The sequence below is a fragment of the Globicephala melas genome, chromosome 3 (assembly GCF_963455315.2).
Source record: "Globicephala melas chromosome 3, mGloMel1.2, whole genome shotgun sequence".
NCBI lineage: Eukaryota > Metazoa > Chordata > Mammalia > Artiodactyla > Delphinidae > Globicephala > Globicephala melas.
Window position 1 is genome coordinate 51,093,454 of NC_083316.1, and position 19,854 is coordinate 51,113,307.

At 37.5% G+C, this 19,854-nt stretch overlaps 1 protein-coding gene across 2 annotated transcripts in view; it reads right to left on the bottom strand.

Moving 5' to 3' along the window:
- The window catches only part of SREK1IP1 (SREK1 interacting protein 1), a 61,854-nt gene that overhangs the window by 29,933 nt on the left and 12,067 nt on the right, over positions 1-19,854 (bottom strand). For both annotated transcript variants that reach the window (XM_030844176.2, XM_070045141.1), the window contains exon 3: positions 3,384-3,527. In XM_030844176.2, coding sequence (XP_030700036.1) covers positions 3,384-3,527 — 144 coding nt within the window. The remainder of the gene's footprint in view (positions 1-3,383; positions 3,528-19,854) is intronic.

Genomic DNA, 19,854 nt, shown 5'->3' on the forward strand with positions numbered 1-19,854 from the left:
TTCCTATGTGGCTGGGCTGCTCTCTATTCTGGCACAGCTGTCTTTCTGGGCTCTCTCTTTACTAGCATGCTACAAATTTCCCTTCTTATCATTTCTATTTCCTACACTCCTTGTCTTCCTTTTTTCAGTCTATTCCCGTACTTTGGTAGAACACTTATTCCAGGGCTTTTCTAAGAAAGGGTAAGTGAGAGGCAAATTGTTTTCTGAGATTTTGAATGTCTGACAATGTCTTTATTCTACTTTCACACTTGGTTGATAATTTGGTTGGGTATATCATTCTAATTTGGATATAATTTTCCTTCAAAAATTTGAAAGCATTATCCATATTCTACTAGCTTCCAGTATTGCCTTAGAGAAGTACGAAACTATTCTGACTCCTGATCCTTCACCTGTGTCCTGTTTTATCCTCAACTCTGGAAGTCTGGATTATATCTTTTTGTTTCCTATGATATGATGTTTCATAATGGTGTACCTTTGTGTGGGTCTGCTTTTACCACTGTGTCTGGTACTTGTTGAACCTTTTCATCTGGAAACTAATTCTTCAGTTCTTGAAAAAATTTTCTGTTTTCTTTTTCTGGGACTCATTTGAATGAAGTATTTCCTAGAATGACCCTTCAATTGTTCTATCTTTTTTCTCTCTTTTTGTGCTTCTTATTTTTCTTCAACTTTATCTTCTAACTCTATCAAGTTTTCCATGTCTGCTTCTTTTTTAATTTTCAAAAGCTCTTTTGTTGCTTTTGTTCTTCTTTATAGTATCTTATTCATGTTTCATGCGTGGTGTTATCTTATCTTTCTATGAAACTAAATATTAATGATTTCTGTTTTCTCCCTGTACAGACTCGTATTTTTCAAGTTGATTTTTTCTGTTTTGGTATCTATATTTCATGTGAGACTCTTTCCTCAGAAATTTAGTGCTCTTCATTGTCTAAAAAGCTGACTGGCAGCTTTTAGCAAGCAAAGCTTGGAAATCTGGACTTCACTGATAATCTGGTGAGGTCTGCTGAGGCCTTGCCTTTGAAGAATCCCTAATTTCAGTATCCTTATTTCATTCTTCTTAGACTGGTTAGATTTCCCAGAGATGTATCTTCAAATCTTCTGCCTGGGTGATATATGTCTGGGAACCAAATAGGTGAAGATGGCTAGAAGGCTCTCACCATTCTGTATCTAACCTTTGATTTAACTATCTTCATTTGTGTTTGGTGTGTCCCAGTTTAAAGACCGTTTGCCTTACCTGTCTAGAAAATAGACCTGTGGCAGTCTGCTGAGGCAACAGGGCTTCACAGAGTAGGGAAAGGGAACAGAACATCTAACTACTTCAGGCTTTTAACCAATCCCTGTTTTTAGTCTTACAAATATTCTCAATTCCAGAAACACCCAAGGATACTCATTATCAAGACTTTAGAGGGTTTTATGGTGTATAATCAGGTTACTTCTCAGCTTTCCCCACTGTTAAAGGGTTGAGCTCTCTTAAAGTGTTCAGTCCATTATCACTAACCCATCTGCTTTTCAGCAAAATTTGACTCTTATTTTCTTTGTCCTTGTGAGTTTATGTCCTTAAAAATTTCTTCTACTACTATTTGTGTTGTTTCAGTAGGGAGCAGAAGTAAATATATATCTTTATTTATGTATAAAGATCCTGCTGCATGTGGGATCTTAGTTCCCCAACCAGGGATTGAACCCGTGCCCCCTGTAGTGGAAGCACAGATTCTTAACCACTGGACTGCCAGGGAAGTCCCAAAAGTAAGCATTTATATTCAAGCAGCTATCTTTACCCTTAAGCTGTATATACTCATATTTACTGTTACTCTTGTTTGCTTTCTTTGGAACACTATCCCTCTTCTGCCTTCTCAGCTTGTCCTAGTACCCTGGCATTTGACTTTTTCACTTGCCTTCACTGGATATAATATGGAAAGGTTAAAATTTTTTTAAGCATTTATTGTTCTCTGATGATCTAGAATAAGTTTAACCTTTTTTGTATCTCTCTCATGCCATGACTAAACCCATATACAAATAAGTTTCATTTTGCTTCTGTGTGACAACTACCATATAACATTTTGTAGTTTACAAAATATTTTCACATACAGCATCACATTTTATCCCTAAAAACCCCATTGCAGGGATAGGTTATTTTATACACAAGATGGGAAACAAATGGTTAAACAGTGGTCTGAAATCTGTTCTCTTTTTGAGGGGAAAGGAGAATGTCCCAGGAAAGAAAGAAGGTAACTTGGTCAAATCTCTTCATCAACATGCTAATGACAGACTTCCTGGAAATAAATTATTTGCTAGCCAGAGAATCCTTTTTTGTGGGGGGAGAAGGGGTGTGGCTTAAATAACAGAAATTTATTTCCTCACTGTTCTGAAAGCTAGAAGTCCATGATCAAGCTGTTGGCAAGAGAATCCCTATTTATAAACTGCTTATAGCAGGATGTCTAAGATTGTTTATGGCAAATAATCCTGGAATCTAGGGATTTGTGGGGCACAAATCCATAATCCCTGGAAAATGTAACTATGGGCATAAAATTGAGATGCTTCATGACCAAAATGACTTTCTTTCGTGTAAGTAATATAGAAACCGTTTGTTAACCTTGGCCAGAGTGGGTACCTGGGATATTGTACTGTAGTCCTGAAACTCTTGCTGCTTTGCCTATGCCTTGTGATCACTTGTATACTTGAAATTACAGTTGACCCTTGAACAACGCAGGGGTTAGGGATGTTGCCCCTCTGTGCTGTCCAAAGTCCAAGTGTAACTTATAGTTGCCCTCCATATATGCGGTTTCTCCATATCCATGGTTCCACATCTGTGGATTCCACCAACCGCAGCTTATATAGTACTGCAGTATGTATTACTGAAAAAATCTGCATAAAAGTGGACCTATGCAGTTCAAACCCATGTTGTTCAAGGGTCAATGGTATCAGTAAAGCTTGACACTGCTAAGATCTCTGATATGAATGGGTGTGATTTGACAATCCAATCCTTTGTGTTATCCCACAAGGAAACTGAAGTTCAGAGCAGTTAAGTGATTTGCTAAAAGTCACATACTAAAAAGTAGCCAAATAGGTATAGAAACCAAATCTTAAATCAGACTCTTTGTACCATGTGATACATTACAGTGAGATGGAAAAACAAAAAACAAAACAAAACACAATAAAACCTGTGTTGTGGAATCAGAAATAGACTTGCCTGTTGGTTCTATCACTGACCAACTGTTTGACTTTGGGCAAAGTACTTACAATTTCCTTACCTAGGCAGTACTTCTTACATAAGAGGCAAAAGATATCTTAATGACAAATATAATAGAACAATAGATAAACATGACATAATACAGTAGAACATTTAGAAACATTTTTAAAGGATGGAGGGGGAAAAAGGTATTGCTTACTTTTTTCTTGTAATGCTTGCAGTTTATTCAGTTCTTCATTCTCTTCATCACTCTCTTCACTACTTGTGCTGCTGACATCCAAAACTATGTCCCTTTTGGGGTCTACTCGGAGAAAATTGCGGCATTCAAAAGTCAGGTGACCAGCTAAGTAAAACAAACAAAAAATATGAATGACAAAACTATAGATACATTATATTTTTTGCTGTGTTTGTTCACTAAGCAACAAGTTACAATTTTAGTAATATAATGTTTAGTTTTAACTTTTATTCAGTGGGTGGTAGTTTGCTTTACCTGAATGAAACATTCAGAAAACCTTTTCTTTTCTTTAACAGGGCTTCTAATTCAATAAGCATGCTTTCTGGTTACTTCTTATGGATTTCAGGATATTGAATTAATGTACTTACTATGTACTAAAGAAAATATTTTCAATGTTGGATTTTATGTTTTATTCCTTTCCCATATACCTTTTTGCTTCTCAGCTTGACTACTATACTCATGCAATTACACAGCTGTCACCTAATTAAAGGTGCCATAATAACATAATTAAACATGTTCTTCAAAAGAACACCTAAGATTCTAATTCTGACATCATTCAGTCCTTAAAGATTCTCCCTATAAGAAAACTACAACAGGGCTTCCCTGGTGGCGCAGTGGTTAAGAATCCGCCTGCCAATGCAGGGGACACAGGTTTGAGCCCTGGTCCGGGAAGATCCCACATGCCACAGAGCAACTAAGCCCGTGCGCCACAACTACTGAGCCCACACTCTAGAGCCCACGAGCCACAACTACTGAAGCCCGCGTGCTTTAGAGCCTGTGCTCTGCAACAAGAGAAGCCACTGCAATGACATCCCCGTGCACAGCAATGAACAGTAGCCCCTGCTCACTGCAACTAGAGAAAGCCCGCGCGCAGCAACGAAGACACAATGCAGCCAAAAATAAATTAATTAAAAAAAAAACTACAACAGTTATCTACTTATTGCATGATGCAATAAAAAACTCAAATATTATTGAATACAAACACCAAAAAAGTACAGGAGATAAAATCACTAATAATACCTAAGTGCTTATCATCCACATGTTAACATTTTGTTTTATTCACTTAATTTTTTTTTGAAGTGAAAAACTGCATGTGTGTGTGCACATACACATACAGAGTTGGAGAGCTTGCACCATCCCTTGGAACCCTGCCCCAATTCCATTCCATTCTCTCTTCAGAAGTTGGTATACTGAAGTTGGTGTCTTATCTTTTCAAAATAGCATATTGTATTTTTATTATTTTTTAACATAAACTCAATTATACTTACCTATCATTCTGTAACTTGCTTCTGTCATTCAGTATTATGTTTTGTGATTTATCTATGTTAACATAAGTAGATATAATTATGTGATTTATCTATGTTAACATAAGTAGATATAATTATCTCCTTTTATCTGATGAATAATGTCCCATTATATAAAAATATATTTATCCTTTCTACTACTGATAGGATCTTAGGTTGCTTCTAGTATTTTGCTGTTATAAATAATGCTGAAATGCATAGCGATACATGTCTCTCTGTGCACACATGGCACAGCTTCTCTAAGGCAGTAGCTTTTGAATTCTTTTGACTAGGGCTGACCGATGGTAAAAAGTAACAATGCAACCAAGTATATTCATATACATTCATATGTATACATTCATATACATATACACACTAACCCACAAAAATTAAAACAAAATTACATGAAGCATTATGACATGTGATATTCAAAAAAAATCAATGCTGATAGAAACCACATAATTGATTTCACAACCCACTAATGATTCACTACAACTCTGTACTAGGATTTATTTCTAGTTCTCTTAATTAAGGGTGAAGCCTTTTGGAAGGCCTAGATTTATACAAGAGCATCTCCTAGTAGGGTACCAATCTTGGGTGGGGCCCTGAACCTTGCCTTTATTCCCTGCACCCTGCCAATACATGACGATAAAAGTTCAAGAACCTTGGGTTCAGCAAATACCCTCAGACTTACCTCCTAGACGTTCTGCTTTCCTTTGGTTGCTGGCCTCTAAGTATTCTTTAATTCTTTATTTTCTTCTAGCACACTAATCTATCTAATATGTATTGCATATTTTATACAAGTTTCTTAGTTGTTTACAAAAGGGTCCAGTCTGCCATACTGCTGGAACCAAGTTTTCTCTATTGTGATTTCTTTCAAATGAATCATTCAGAAGTGTTCTTTTCAGTTTCCAAACATATGGAGCTTTCAGACTATGCTTTTGTTGATTTCTAAATTTATTACACTGTTATCAGAGAGTGGAGTCTGTATGACATCAGTTTTTTAGTATTTGCTGAGATTTCTTTTATGGCCTATCATGTAGTAAATTTAGGGAAAAACTTGATATGTATTTTAAAAGAATATACATCACTATTTGTTGATGTCTATTTTGTTGTTCAAATCTCCATCTTACTTTTTTGCATAATAACTTCTGATAGTATAATTTTAAGTACCTTTATCACTATAGATTTGCCAATTTCTCCGTTATTAGTTGAATCACATGAAGTTGCAACTTTTGTGAGTAAAACAGCTGATTATCAACAATATTCAACCTAATATCTATCTGCTCTTTTTTCCCCATCCCTTTATTTTAAAATTTTCTATGCAGTTTTTAGTTTTCCAAGTAGTTTCACTAATAATGACATGTAGCTGGACTTACTTTTTTAATTTACTTTGATACCTGACCAATTTTTTATGCTAATTTCTTAGCTTCGACAAAGAGTACCTGCCTCACTGGGGGCAGTATAAATTCACTCCTCATACCTACACAAGGTATAAGTTCAGGTTACCAATTCTCGATTATTCCTTTTCTTCTAATTATTATTTTATAGGAACTTAAACACAGTAAACTTTCTCATCACTTTCCCTAGACAGTAAATGGAATTTTTCTAATTCCTGCTTCACTGTTTTTTTGAGCAATCTGGCTCTAAACAAGAGCCTCCACTCTGGCCATGCTGCCATTCCACAGGGGTCTAAAGCTTCACTCTGTATCCCATAAATGTCTACCCAGTAGGCCCGTGGACCTCATTGTTTCCAGCTATCATTCCCTGCTCTGGCTTTGAGCTCCTTTTCCTTTCCAACACCTGGGGATTTCCCTTTTTCACCTGGGTTATTTTTATTTTTGTTGTTACTCTATTTTTCTCCAGTATCTCTCTGTTTTTGGAGCAGAAAGGAGGACTTTCTATGTTGCTTCAGCTTGCCATTCTGATCAGAACTCCTGATGATACAATTTTTCCTTTACTTAACCTAGCTTTGCATCCAAACACCTTATATTGTAATAAATATTTCATATAAACAAAATACTTAATAACCACACTGACAGCAGTCTGTCTCACACCCATTTTAGACTTACTTCAATGAAACTGACCCTAAACTGATAATAAGACAAGTTGCTTGTGAACAAACTTAGAAAATTATTCCAAAATATAGTTCTCGTGACCTCTTTTCTACATAGACTCTCAGGAGACAATGAGCAGAAAATTCTTTAAAAAAGAAAAAAAACAAAACAGGCTGTGGACCTGCCTGGACACGGTGACTTCCAGCAGGTCCCACCTCAGCCACGTTCTCCTGCCAGCAGCTCCCACCCCCCGGGGCCAACATCCTCTCCATGTTTGTTTATTGGTTATTTATTTACTATTTTTGGCTGCGTTGGTTCTTTGTTGCTGTGCGCAGGCTTTCTCTAGTTGAGGCGAGCTGGGGGCTACTCTTTGTGGTGGTACGTGGGCTTCTCATTGCAGTGGCTTCTCTTGTTGCAGAACATGGGCTCTAGGTGTGCGGGCTTCAGTAGTTGTGGCACGCGGGCTCAGCAGTTGTGGCATATGGGCTTAGTTGCTCCACAGCATGTGGGATCTTCCTGGACCAGAGATCGAACCCATGTCCCCTGCATTGGCAGGTGGATTCTTAACCATAGCACCACCAGAGAGGTCCTCAGCAGAAAATTCTTAGATGACCAGAAACTTAAATTTTGACCACAGATATGTAGAGACATTTCAAGTTGTAACATTTTAGTAGCTGACTGTAAAGAGTAACCTGGCTTTTTCAGAAATGGAAAAGCCAATCCTTAAATTCATACAAAAATGTAAGGGACCCTGAACAGCCAAAACAATCTTGAAAAAGAATAAAGGTGGAAGACTCATATTTCCTGATTTCAAAACTTACCACAAAGCTATAGTAATCAAAACAGGGTGATAGAGTCATAAGGATAGTCATATAGACCAATGGAATAGAATTTAGAGTCCAGAAATACACCCATACATATATAGCCAATTGCTTTTTGACAAGAGTGTCAAGTCTATTCAGTGGGGAAAGAACAGTCTCTTCAACAGATGGTGCTGGGACAACAGGATTTCCACATGTAAACGAATGAAGTTGAACTCCTCACCTAACATCGTATGCAAAAACTGACTGAAAATGGATTAAAGACCAAAACAATATAAGAGCTAAAACCATAAAACTCTCAGAAGAAAGTATGGGGTAAATCTTCTTTAACTTGCATTTAGCAATGGATTCTTACATATAAAACACCAACAGCACAAGTAACAAAAGATAAAACTGACAAGTTGGATTTCATCAAAATCTAAAACATTTGTGCAAAGAAATTATTATGAAAGTGAAAAAACAACCTACAGAGTGGAAGAAAATATTTGTAACTTATATATCTGATAAGGTTAACTATTTAGTATATATACAATTCCCGCAACTCAAGAAGAAAAAGACAACTCAATTAAAACATGGGCAAAGAAACTGAATAGACATTTCTCCAAAGAAGATATACAAATGGCCAGTAAGACCATGAAAAGATACCCAACATCATTAGTCTTTAGAGAAATGCAACTGAAAACCATGAGATATCCCTTCACATCTATTAAGATGGCTACAATTTTTAAAAAAGAAAAGAGAAAGGAAAGTAAGTGTTGGCAAGAATGTGGAGAAACTGGAACTCTTGTACATTTCTGGTGGGAATATAAAATGATGGAGCTGCTGTGGAAAACAGTCTGGCAACTCCTCAAGAAGCTGCACACAGATGACCCAGCATTCCACTCCTAGGTATATACCCAAAAGAATCAAAAACGGGGACTCAGACAGACACTTATACAACAAAATTCATTGCCCATTAATCACAATAGCCAAAAGGTAAAAATAACCCAAGTGTCTATCAATAGATGAATGGATAAAGAAAATGTGGTGTATCCATACAATGAAATATCATTCAGCCATAAAGAGGAATAAAGTTATGATACATGCTACAACATGAATGAACTTTAAAAACATTGTGCTAAGGGAAATAAGCCAGACACAAAAGGACAAATACTATATGATTCGACTTACATGAAATATCTAGAATGGCCAAATTCATAGAGATAGAAAGTAGATTAGAGGTTACCAGGGTCTGGGGGAAGGGAGGAGTGGGGAGGTACTGCTTAAGGTTTATAGAGTTTCTATTTGGGGTGATGAAAAAGTTTTGTAATAGATAGGGGCGATGGTTGTACAACACTGTGAATGTAATTAATGCCACTGAATTGTATACTTAAAAATGGTTAAAATGGCACATGATGTTATATGTATTTTACCAAAATTTATTTATTTATTTATTTATTTATTTATTTATTTATTTATTTATTTATTTATTTATTTATTTATTTCGTTATGCGGGCCTCTCACTGTTGCAGCCTCTCCCGTTGTGGAGCACAGGCTCTGGACGCGCGGGCTCAGCGGCCATGGCTCACGGGCCCAGCCGCTCCGCGGCACGTGGGATCTTCCCAGACCGGGGCACGAACCCATGTCCCCTGCATCGGCAGGCGGACTCTCAACCACTGCGCCACCAGGGAAGCCCTCACAATTTATTTTTGAATTTTATTGTATTTATTTTTTTATACAGTAGGTTCTTATTTATTATTCATTTTATACATTATTAGCGTATATATGCCAATCTCAACCTCCCAATTCATCCCACCACCTCCCCCCCGGCCTCTTTCCCCCCTTGGTGTTACATACATTTGTTCTCTACATCTGTGTCTCAATTTCTGCCCTGCAAACTGGTTCATCTGTACCATTTTTCTAGGTTCCACATATATGAGTTAAAATACGACATTTGTTTTTCTCTTTCTGACTTACTTCACTCTATATGACAGTCTCTAGATCCATCCACGTCTCTACAAATGACCCAATTTTGTTCCTTTTTATGGTTGAGTAATACTCCATTGTATATATGTACCACATCTTCTTTATCCATTCGTCTGTTGATGGGCATTTAGGTTGCTTCCATGACCTGGCTATTGTAAATGGTGCTGCAGTGAACATTGGGGTGCATGTGCCTTTTTGAATTATGGTCTTCTCTGGGTATATGCCCAGTAGTGGGATTGCTGGGTCATGTGGCAATTCTATTTTTAGTTTTTTAAGGCACATCCATACTGTTCTCCAGAGTGGCTGTATCAATTTACATTCCCACCAACAGTGCAAGAGGGTTTCCTTTTCTCCACACCCTCTACAGCATTTGTTGTTTGTAGATTTTCTGATGATGCCCATTCTAACTGGTGTGAGGTGATTCCTCATTGTAGTTTTGATTTGCATTTCTCTAATAATTAGTGATGTTGAGCAGCTTTTCATGTGCTTCTTGGCCATCTGTATGTCTTCTTTGGAGAAATATCTATTTAGGTCTTCTGCCCATTTTTGGATTGGGTTGTTTGTTTTTTTAATACTGAGCTGCATGAGCTGCTTATATATTTTGGATATTAAGCCTTTGTCCATTGATTCGTTTGCAAATATTTTTCTCCGTTCTGAGGGTTGTCTATTCGTCTTGTTGGTAGCTTCCTTTGCTTTGCAAAAGCTTTGAAGTTTCATTAGGTCCCATTTGTTTATTTTTGTTTTTATTTCTATTACTCTAGGAGGTGAATCAAAAAAGATCTTGCTGTGATTTATGTCAAAGAGTATTCTTCCTATGTTTTCTTTAAGAGTTTTATAGGGATCAGTTTTACATTTAGGCCTCTAATCCATTTTGAGTTTATTTCTGTGTATGGTGCTACGAAGTGTTCTAATTTCTTTCTTTTACATGTAGCTGTCCAATTTTCCCAGCACCACTTATTGAAGAGACTGTCTTTTCTCCATGTATATCCTTGCCTCCTTGTCATAGATTAGTTGACCACAGGTGTGTGGGTTTATCTCTGGGCTTTCTATCTTGTTCCATTGATCTCTATTTCTGGTTTTGTGCCAGTACCATACTGTCTTGATTACTGTAGCTTTGTAGTATAGTCTGATGTCAGGGAGTCTGATTCCTCCAGGTCAGTTTTTTTTTTTTTTCTTCAAGATTGCTTTGGCTATTCAGGGTCTTTTGTGTCTCCATACAAATTTTAAGATTTTTTTGTTCTAGTTCTGTAAAAAATGCCATTGGTAATTTGACAGGGATTGCACTGAATCTGTAGATTGCTTTGGGTAGTATAGACATTTTCACAATATTGATTCTTCCAATCCAAGAACATGGTATATCTCTCCATCTGTTTCTATCACCTTTAATTTCTTTCATCAGTGTCTTATAGTTTTCTGCATACAGGTCTTTTGTCTCCCTAGGTTGGTTTATTCCTAGGTATTTTATTCTTTTTGTTGCAGTGGTAAATGGGAGTGTTTCCTCAATTTCTCTTTCAGATTTTTCATCATTAGTGTATAGGAATGCAACAGATTTCTGTGCATTAATTTTGTATCCTGCAACTTCGATTAGCTCTAGTAGTTTCCTGGTGGCATCTTTAGGATTCTCTATGTATAGTACAACGTCATCTGCAAACAGTGACAAGTTTTACTTCTTCTTTTCCAATTTTTATTCCTTTTATTTCTTTTTCTTCTCTGATTGCCATGGCTAAGACTTCCAAAACTATGTTGAATAATAGTGGCGAGAGTGGACATCCTTGTCTTGTTGCTGATCTTACAGGAAATGCTTTCAGCTTTTCACCATTGAAAAGGATGTTTGCTGTGGGTTTGTCATATATGGCCCTTATTATATTGAGGTAGGTTCCCTCTATGGCCACTTTCTGGAGAGTTTTTATCATAAATGGGTGTTGAATTTTGTCAAAAGCTTTTGCTGCATCTATTGAGATGATCATATGGTTTTTCTTCCTCAACTTGTTAATATAGTGTATCACATTAATTGATTTGTGTATACTGAAGAAGCCTTGCATCCCTGGGATAAATCCCACTTGATCATGGTGGATGATCGTTTTAATGTGTTGTTGGATTGTGTTTGCTAGTATTTTGTTAAGGATTCTTGCATCTATATTCATCAGTGATAGTGGTCTGTAATTTTCTTTTTTTGTAGTATCTTTGGTTTTGGTATCAGGGTGATGGTGGTCTCATAGAATGAGTTTGGGAGTGTTCCTTCCTCTGCAGTTTTTTGGAAGAGCTTGAGAAGGATGGGTGTTAGCTCTTCTCTAAATATTTGACAGAATTCCCCTGTGAGCCATCTGGTCCCAGACTTTTGTTTGTTGGAAGATTTTTAATCACAGTTTCAATTTCATTACTGTGATTGGTCTGTTCATATTTTCTATTTCTTCCTGATTCAGTCTTGGACGGTTATACCTTTCTAAGAATTTGTCCATTTCTTCCAGCTTGTCCATTTTATTGGCATAGAGTTGCTTGTAGTAGTCTCTTAGATGCTTTGTATTTCTGTGGTGTCTGTTGTAACTTCTCCTTTTTCATTTCTAATTTTATTGATTTGAGTCCTCTCCCTCTTTTTCTTGATGAGCCTGGCTAATGCTTTATCAATTTTGTTTAGCTTCTCAAAGAACGAGCTTTTAGTTTTATCGATATTTGCTATTGTTTTGTTTGTTTCTATTTCATTTATTTCTGCTCTGATCTTTATGATTTCTTTCTACTAAGTTTGGGTTTTGTTTGTTCTTCTCTCTCTAGTCCCTTTAGGTGTAAGGTTCGATTGTTTATTTGAGATTTTTCTTGTTTCTTGAGGAAGGCTTGAATTGCTATAAACTTCCCTCTTAGAACTGCTTTTTCTGCATCCCATAGGTTTTGGATCATTGTGTATCCATTGTCATTTAGCTCTATGTATTTTTTGATTTCCTCTTTGATTTGTTCAGTGATCTCCTAGTTATTTAGTAACATATTGTTTAGCCTAATGTGTTTGTGTTTTCTACGTTTTTTCCCCTGTAAATGATTTCTAATCTCATAGCGTTGTGGTCAGAAAAGATGCTTGATATGATTTCAATTTTCTTAAATTTACTGAGGCTTGATTTGTGACCCAAGATGTGATTTATCCTGGAGAATGTTCTGTGTGCACTTGAGAAGAAAGTGTAATCTGCTGTTTTTGGACGGAATGTCCTATAAATATCAATTAAATCTATCTGGTCTACTGTGTCATTTAAAGCTTGTGTTTCCTTATTAATTTTCACTTTGGATGATCTGTCCATTGGTTTAAGTAAGGTGTTAAAGTCCCCCACTATTATTGTGTTACTGTCGATTTCCTCTTTTATAGCTGTTAGCATTTGCATTATGTATTGAGGTGTTCTTATGTTGGGTGCAAATATATTTATAATTGGTATATCTTCTTCCTGGATTGATGCCTTGGTCATTATGCAGTGTCCTTCCTTGTCGCTTGTAACATTCTTTATTTTATAGTCTATTTTATCTGATATGAGTATTGCTACTCCAGCTTTCTTTTGATTTCCATTTGCATGGAATATCTTTTTCCATCCCCTCACTTTCAGCCTGTATGTGTCCCTAGGTCTGAAGTGGGTCTCTTGTAGACAGCATATATATGGGTCTTGTTTTTGTATCCATTCAGAGAGCCTGTGTCTTTTGGTGGGAGCATTTAGTCCATTTACATTTAAGGTAATTATCGATATGTGTGTTCCTATTCCCATTTTCTTCATTGTTTTGGGTTCGGGATTGTAGGTCTTTTCCTTCTCTTATGTTTCTTGCCTAGAGAAGTTCCTTTAGCATTTGTTGTAGTGCTGGTTTGGTGGTGGTGAATTCTCTTAGCTTTTGCGTGTCTGTAAAGCTTTTGATTTCTCTGTCAAATCTGAATGAGATCCTTGCTGGGTAGAGTATCTTGGTTGTAGTTTCCTCCCTTTCATCACTTTAAATACATCATGCCACTCCCTTCTGGCTTGTAGAGTTTCTGCTGAGAAATCAGCTGTTACTCTTATGGGACTTCCCTTGTATGCTATTTGTTGTTTTTCCCTTGTTGCTTTCAATAGTTTTTCTTTGGGGGCTTCCCTGGTGGCGCAGTGGTTGAGAGTCCACCTCCTGATGCAGGGGACACGGGTTCGTGCCCTGGTCCAGTAAGATCCCACATGCAGCAGACGGCTGGGCCCGTGAGCCATGGCTGCTGAGCCTGTGCGTCCGGAGCCTGTGCTCTGCAACGGGAGAGGACACAACAGTGAGAGGCCCGCGTACTGTAAAAAAACAAACAAACAAAAAAATAGTTTTTCTTTGTCTTTAATTTTTGTCAGTTTGATTACTATGTGCCTCGGTATGTTTCTCCTTTGGTTTATCCTTCCTGGGACTTTCTGTGCTTCCTGGACTTGGGTGGCTATTTCCTTTCCCATGTTAGGGAAGTTTTCACCTATAATCACTTCAAATATTTTCTCGGGTCCTTTCTCTCTCTCTTCTCCTTCTGGGACCCCTATAATCCAAATGTTGTTGTTTTTAATGTTGTCCCAGAGGTCTCTTAGGCTGTCTTCTTTTCTTTTCATTCTTTTTTCTTTATTCTGTTCCATAGCAGTGAATTCCACCATTCTGTCTTTCAGGTCACTTATCTGTTTTTCTGCCTCAGTTACTCTGCTATTGATTCCTTCTAGTGTATTTTTCATTTCTGTTATTGTATTCTTCATCTCTGTTTGTTTGTTCTTTAATTCTTGTAGGTGTTTGTTCTTTAATTTTCTAGGTCTTTGTTAAATATTCCTTGCTTCTTCTCTATCTTTGCCTCCATTCTTTTTCCGAGGTCCTGGATCATCTTCACTATCATTCTGAATTCTTTTTCTGGAAGGTTGCCTATCTCCACTTCATTTAGTTGTTTTTCTGGGGTTTTATCTTGTTCCTTCATCTGGTACATAGCCCTCTGCCTTTTCATCTTGTCTATCTTTCTGTGACTGTGGTTTTTGTTCCACACGCTGCAGGATTGTAGTTCTTCTTGCTTCTGCTGTCTGCCCTCTGGTGGATGAGGCTATCTACAAGTTTCCTGATGGGAGGGACTGGTGGTGGGCAGAGCTCAGTAAAACTGTAATCTGCTTGTCTGCTGATGGGTGGGGCTGGGTTCCCTCCCTGTTGGTCGTTTGGCCTGAGGCAACCCAACACTGGAGCCTACTGGGCTCTTTGGTGGGGCTAATGCCAGGTTCTTGGAGGGCTAATGCCAAGGAGTACTTCCCAGAACTTCTGCTGCCAGTGTCTTTGTCCTCACGATGAGACACAGCCACCCCCTGCTTCTGCAGGAGACCTTCCAACACTAGCAGGTAGGTCTGGTTCAGTCTCCTATGGGGTCACTGCTCCTTCCCCTGGGTCCTGATGCATACACTACTTTGCATGTGCCCTCCAAGAGTGGAGTCTGTTTACCCCAAACCTGTTGAAGTCCTGCAATCAAATCCCGCTACCCTTCAATGTCTGATTCTCTAGGAATTCCTCCTCCCATTGCCAGACCCCCAGGTTGGGAAGCCTGACGTGGGGCTCAGAACCTTCAGTCCAGTGCATGGACTTCTGTGATATAAGTGTAGTCCAGTTTGTGAGTTACCCACCCAGCAGTTATGGGATTTGATTTTATTATGATTGCACCCCTCCTACCATCTCACTGTGGCTTCTCCTTTGTCTTTGGATGTGGGGTATCTTGTTTGGTGAGTTCCAGTGTCTTCCTGTTGATGATTGTTCAGCAGTTAGCTGTGATTCTGGTGCTCTTGCAAGAGGGAGAGAGTGCATGTCCTTCTGCTCCGCCATCTTGAACCAATCTCCTACCACAATTTTTTTAAATGGGGAAAAAAGCACCACGGCACAGTATGAAGTCTTACTAATAACCAGATTTCAATTTTCAGTTTTCCTATTTAATAACAGAGTAATCCTCTTGAGCCTGTTTTCTGATTTGTCACAGTAATTATTTGTAACAATAATAATCAATAATAATGATTTTTGGCAAAGTATTGATGTAAAACTTGAATTAACTAATTTAATCTTTACAACAAGTCTATGGAACTAAGTACTATAATTATCTCATTTTACCGACACAAAACTGAAGCACAGAGTGGTTAAGTAACCTGCCTAAAGTCACACAGCTAGTAATTGCCAGCTAAGGTTTGTACCTACATGCCAGACCAATGGTTTTGAATGTTCATAAAAATGGAGACTATGAAACCTACTTCACAGGGTTGTTTTAGGAATGAAATGCAATGAATCATATCTTTAAACTGCTTAGTACAGACCCTAGCACCAAGCAGATATTCAATACACAGTACCAGGTTCTTACCAGTTGTTGTACCAATAAAAGCAAAGGCATATTCTCTCTTGTTCTCACTCAAGGAGTGGCTATGTGGGCAACTCTAAGTGTCCAGTAACAATAAAACCTACAGTTTCATTTAGACTGTGCAGATAAAAATGTGTCAACGCATTAAAAAAAAACTCTTGTTTTATAATTAGGGTGCCCATGCACTTCTTCCTTGGCCTACAGAGTGTACAGACTAGGCTAACAAGTATTAATTTTTACCAGGCTTTGTCTCTACCTAAGGTCCTGAGTTTTGAGATGATGAAAGCTACATTATAAACTTCTGAATTCTTAAACCTAGTTAATTCCCGAAACTTCACATCCCTATCATTTTGGTTCCCACCCAAAAGTGCAGGCCTCTGTATTCATATCACTTCCCTGAAGTCTTATCCACACATTGCTCTTTCTATTCCTCTGACTTAACTAATCATCACCCCCTTCTCTCCCCATCTTTTTATGACAGCTTCTGAAACCTGCAATCCCTGGTGAACAAACTGTGCTACCTGTTCACAGAATGCCCCCTCTACTGCTTTTTTTAAGGGATACTTGGCTCTTTCCTGCAGACAGCTTACAGCTTACCTCTGTATTATTAGCATCCTCCAGGCTCCTCAACACTGCTTCCACATAGCAGTCCCCTACGCTCCCCTGCAGCTAGCCCTCTGCTGCTGTGTAACAGCCCCATCCACCAAAATCGTTGGAGCCTGACTCACACTCTAGCTCTTTACCTTAAGACCTTCCATAGCCTAGACGGACAGCCTATGGCTTTGGATGGCTTTTCTCAGCTCCTTGACATTCTAGATGCCATGGCCACACAAGGCTCCTTGTCATCACCTGGAACTGTTTCATGTCTGAAATTTTAAACTCCAATATTATAGTACTTTGACTATAACCTTTTATCCTTCTAGCTTCCTTATTCCCTTACACCCACGCACAGATCTGTTTCTGAATCTCGTTAAAAACTTCAGTCACTTAATCCCTTCATTTTTCTCTTAGTCTATCATTCCTGACCATCTGAACACTCTTTTATAAGCCTCATCTGACTCTTTCATATTCCTGTTCTATTGTACCTCACTGTAAAACAACTAATCTGGGTCAAAGCTATCCTTTCTTTGAGTCGTGCCTACCCCTGAGCAGCCAAACAATGCATGAACACAATCACATATTCATGGACATGAGCACAAACACAAACTTTTTAATTTTTTATTTGTCTTTGGTCAACTTCCTCCCCTATTTCCCTTAATGACTTTTCCAAACTAATGCCTGACTTAAATCATTCTTCGACCATTCCCTGGCCCACTCAGTGCCTCCTCCCAAAACGGATGATCCTGCCTCCTAATTTACAAAGAAAATTAAGATTAACAGGCAGCATCTCCTTCTACTTTGTCTCTGCACCTGAAAACAACCATATTTTTCTCACCTAGTTTCCTCCAGACTTAAGAGGTATCCTTGTCATACCTCTTAAGAGAAACTTCCATAATCTTCTCTTGTCTCCAATATCTACAAGATCTCTTCTAATATCCCCTTGGTCTATATATACATTTTATACTTCAAATATAAAACCCTCCATTTATCCCATATTCCCTTCTAGGAATTATTCAATATGGTATGAATGTTTGTGTCCCCCAAAATTCATATGTTGAAATTCTAACCCCCATAGGTGATGGTATTAGTAGGTGGGGCCTTTGGAAGGTGATTAGGCTCTGAGGGTGGTACCCTCATGAATGGGATTAGTGCCTTCTAAAAGAGAGTCCAGAGAGATCCCTAGCCCCTTCCGCCAACTGAGGATACAACAAAAATCTGTGACTTGGAAAAGGGCTTTCACCCGACCATGCTGGTATCCAGAACTTGGGCTTCCAGCTTCTAGAACTGTGAGCAATACATTTCTGTTGTTTATAAGCTACCCAACCTGTGTTATTTTGTTATAGCACCCCATATGGACCTTAAGACAGTACCCTACTTTCCTCATGTAAATTTCTTGAAAAATGGAAATAACATAGGCCCTATCCCTCACTATTCAGGCCTGAATCTACAAAGTTTGTTTCATGACCTACAACTCTACTTAAACTGATCTTGCTAAGGTCAGCAAAGCATTCTACCTGGCAAATCCAGTGAACATTTTTCAATCTATTTCTCACAGATCTTATCTGTTACACCTGACATTTCTCCTCAACCTTGAAAACCCTTACTCCTTTGGCTTATATGATGCTGCCCAGTCCTGCTTCTCCTGGCATTGTACCTTCTTGATCATTTTTTGCTCAGCTCATGCCTATCTATTTTACTTCATCTGTTGATATTTTACTCCACCAAGAGTCTGTTATTCATTGTTCCAAAGTTTGTTTATATAATATCATGTAAGTAAAAAAAAATGAATGTGGAAAAAAAAAAAGAGTAGTTGTTTCCATGAAACAAAGCAGTACTTCTGGAAAGGCTTGATTTAGACGAACTGCTTTAAAAAAGCAGTTTTCAAATTAGGTCTTGGTAAGAAGACTGTAAAGATAGGAGAAAAAACCCTAAAACAGTGAGAAAAGGTATCTTTTTTTCTCAAAGGGGGTGTCATTGGCATTTTGGGCCAGACAATTCTTCATTGTCCAAGACACTGCAGGATATTTATAGTTCCTGGACCCTACATACTAAATGTCATACTGCTCTTCTCCGGTATGACAGTTGTTATGGGCAACTAAACAAAAAAACCTTCACAGATTTCCAGGGAACCTGTATCACCTCTAGTTGAGAACTAATGATAGAAGGATTCTGCACTCAGATTTCTTTACAAGTATCTTAACTGCTTGCTCATCTTTGAAGAAACAAACTACAAAAAGTAGAAAATACATTTCAAATATGATTTCCACTCAAAAGATTGTGTGTAACACCAATTAGCAGATCCATGGCAAAGAAAAGGTCATGACTGTATATTATATCAATAGATTAGCATTTTTAAGTTAAATAAAATGTTTTTATTTCCTATTGCTGTAATCAAATGCTCAACTACTGAGTCTACTGTATTGAAACTCATTTTAGCATATTTTCTGAGAACTGTCATAATTATCTGAGACATTTATTGCATGGACAAAGGCTTAGCGTCCTTGTAGCTTTTAAATATTCAGAAGTTGCCAACTTCAAAAAAATTCAAATAAAAACTCATTATAGAAATGACCATTCTTCTAACTTTGCTGAGGAAATTCTGCCATGAAAAAGTGAGATCCATGTTAACCTAGCAACACATTCATGTTTAATTTGAAACTTTTAAAAAACAATATAAACATTATTGAAACATACTGACAATATTTTTCAATCAAGTATTAAAGTTTTAAAAAGTGTACAAGCTAAACCACTCTTTTCACAATAATAGAGAGAAAATACTCTTTCGTACCTCACTGACAAATATTCAAATTCTTAGGCATTAAAAACATTTTGAAGGGTTTTGTTGACCTTTGACTTACCTCTACAAGCAACACAAAGATTCTGGCCTCCAAATAACAGATAATTTTTAAAATGTAGTTTCTATTAGAAAGAGGTGTACACTGAGAAGACTTTCATCTCTAGCAGCTGTAAGACGTAAATTTAACCCAGAAGGGAAACATTACTAAATTTCTCCACAGGAGACAAATTAGAAATTGTTTATAATTTAATCACCAAAATCAAAAGAAAGATTTGAATAATATAGCAGAAGGCACTAAACTTGGACAGACAGTCAAAACTATTTGCTTACTTGGCTTCTCTAAATAAATTATAATTACTACAGATGCTTCCATTATTGTCTAATATAAAGTAGCAATGAGGAAACTAGATCAACAAGAATTCTATTTCCAAAAAAATGATTTTAATTGCTTTCCTACAAGTCTTAAGTTAAAAGGAGTCCAAGTAGATGAACTGATATTAGTAGACAGACTGGGAAATCCATTCTAGATTGTGAAGTGAATACAGCATCGATATATATAGTACTTTCTTAAGTCTTTTTTTAATGTAAAAATT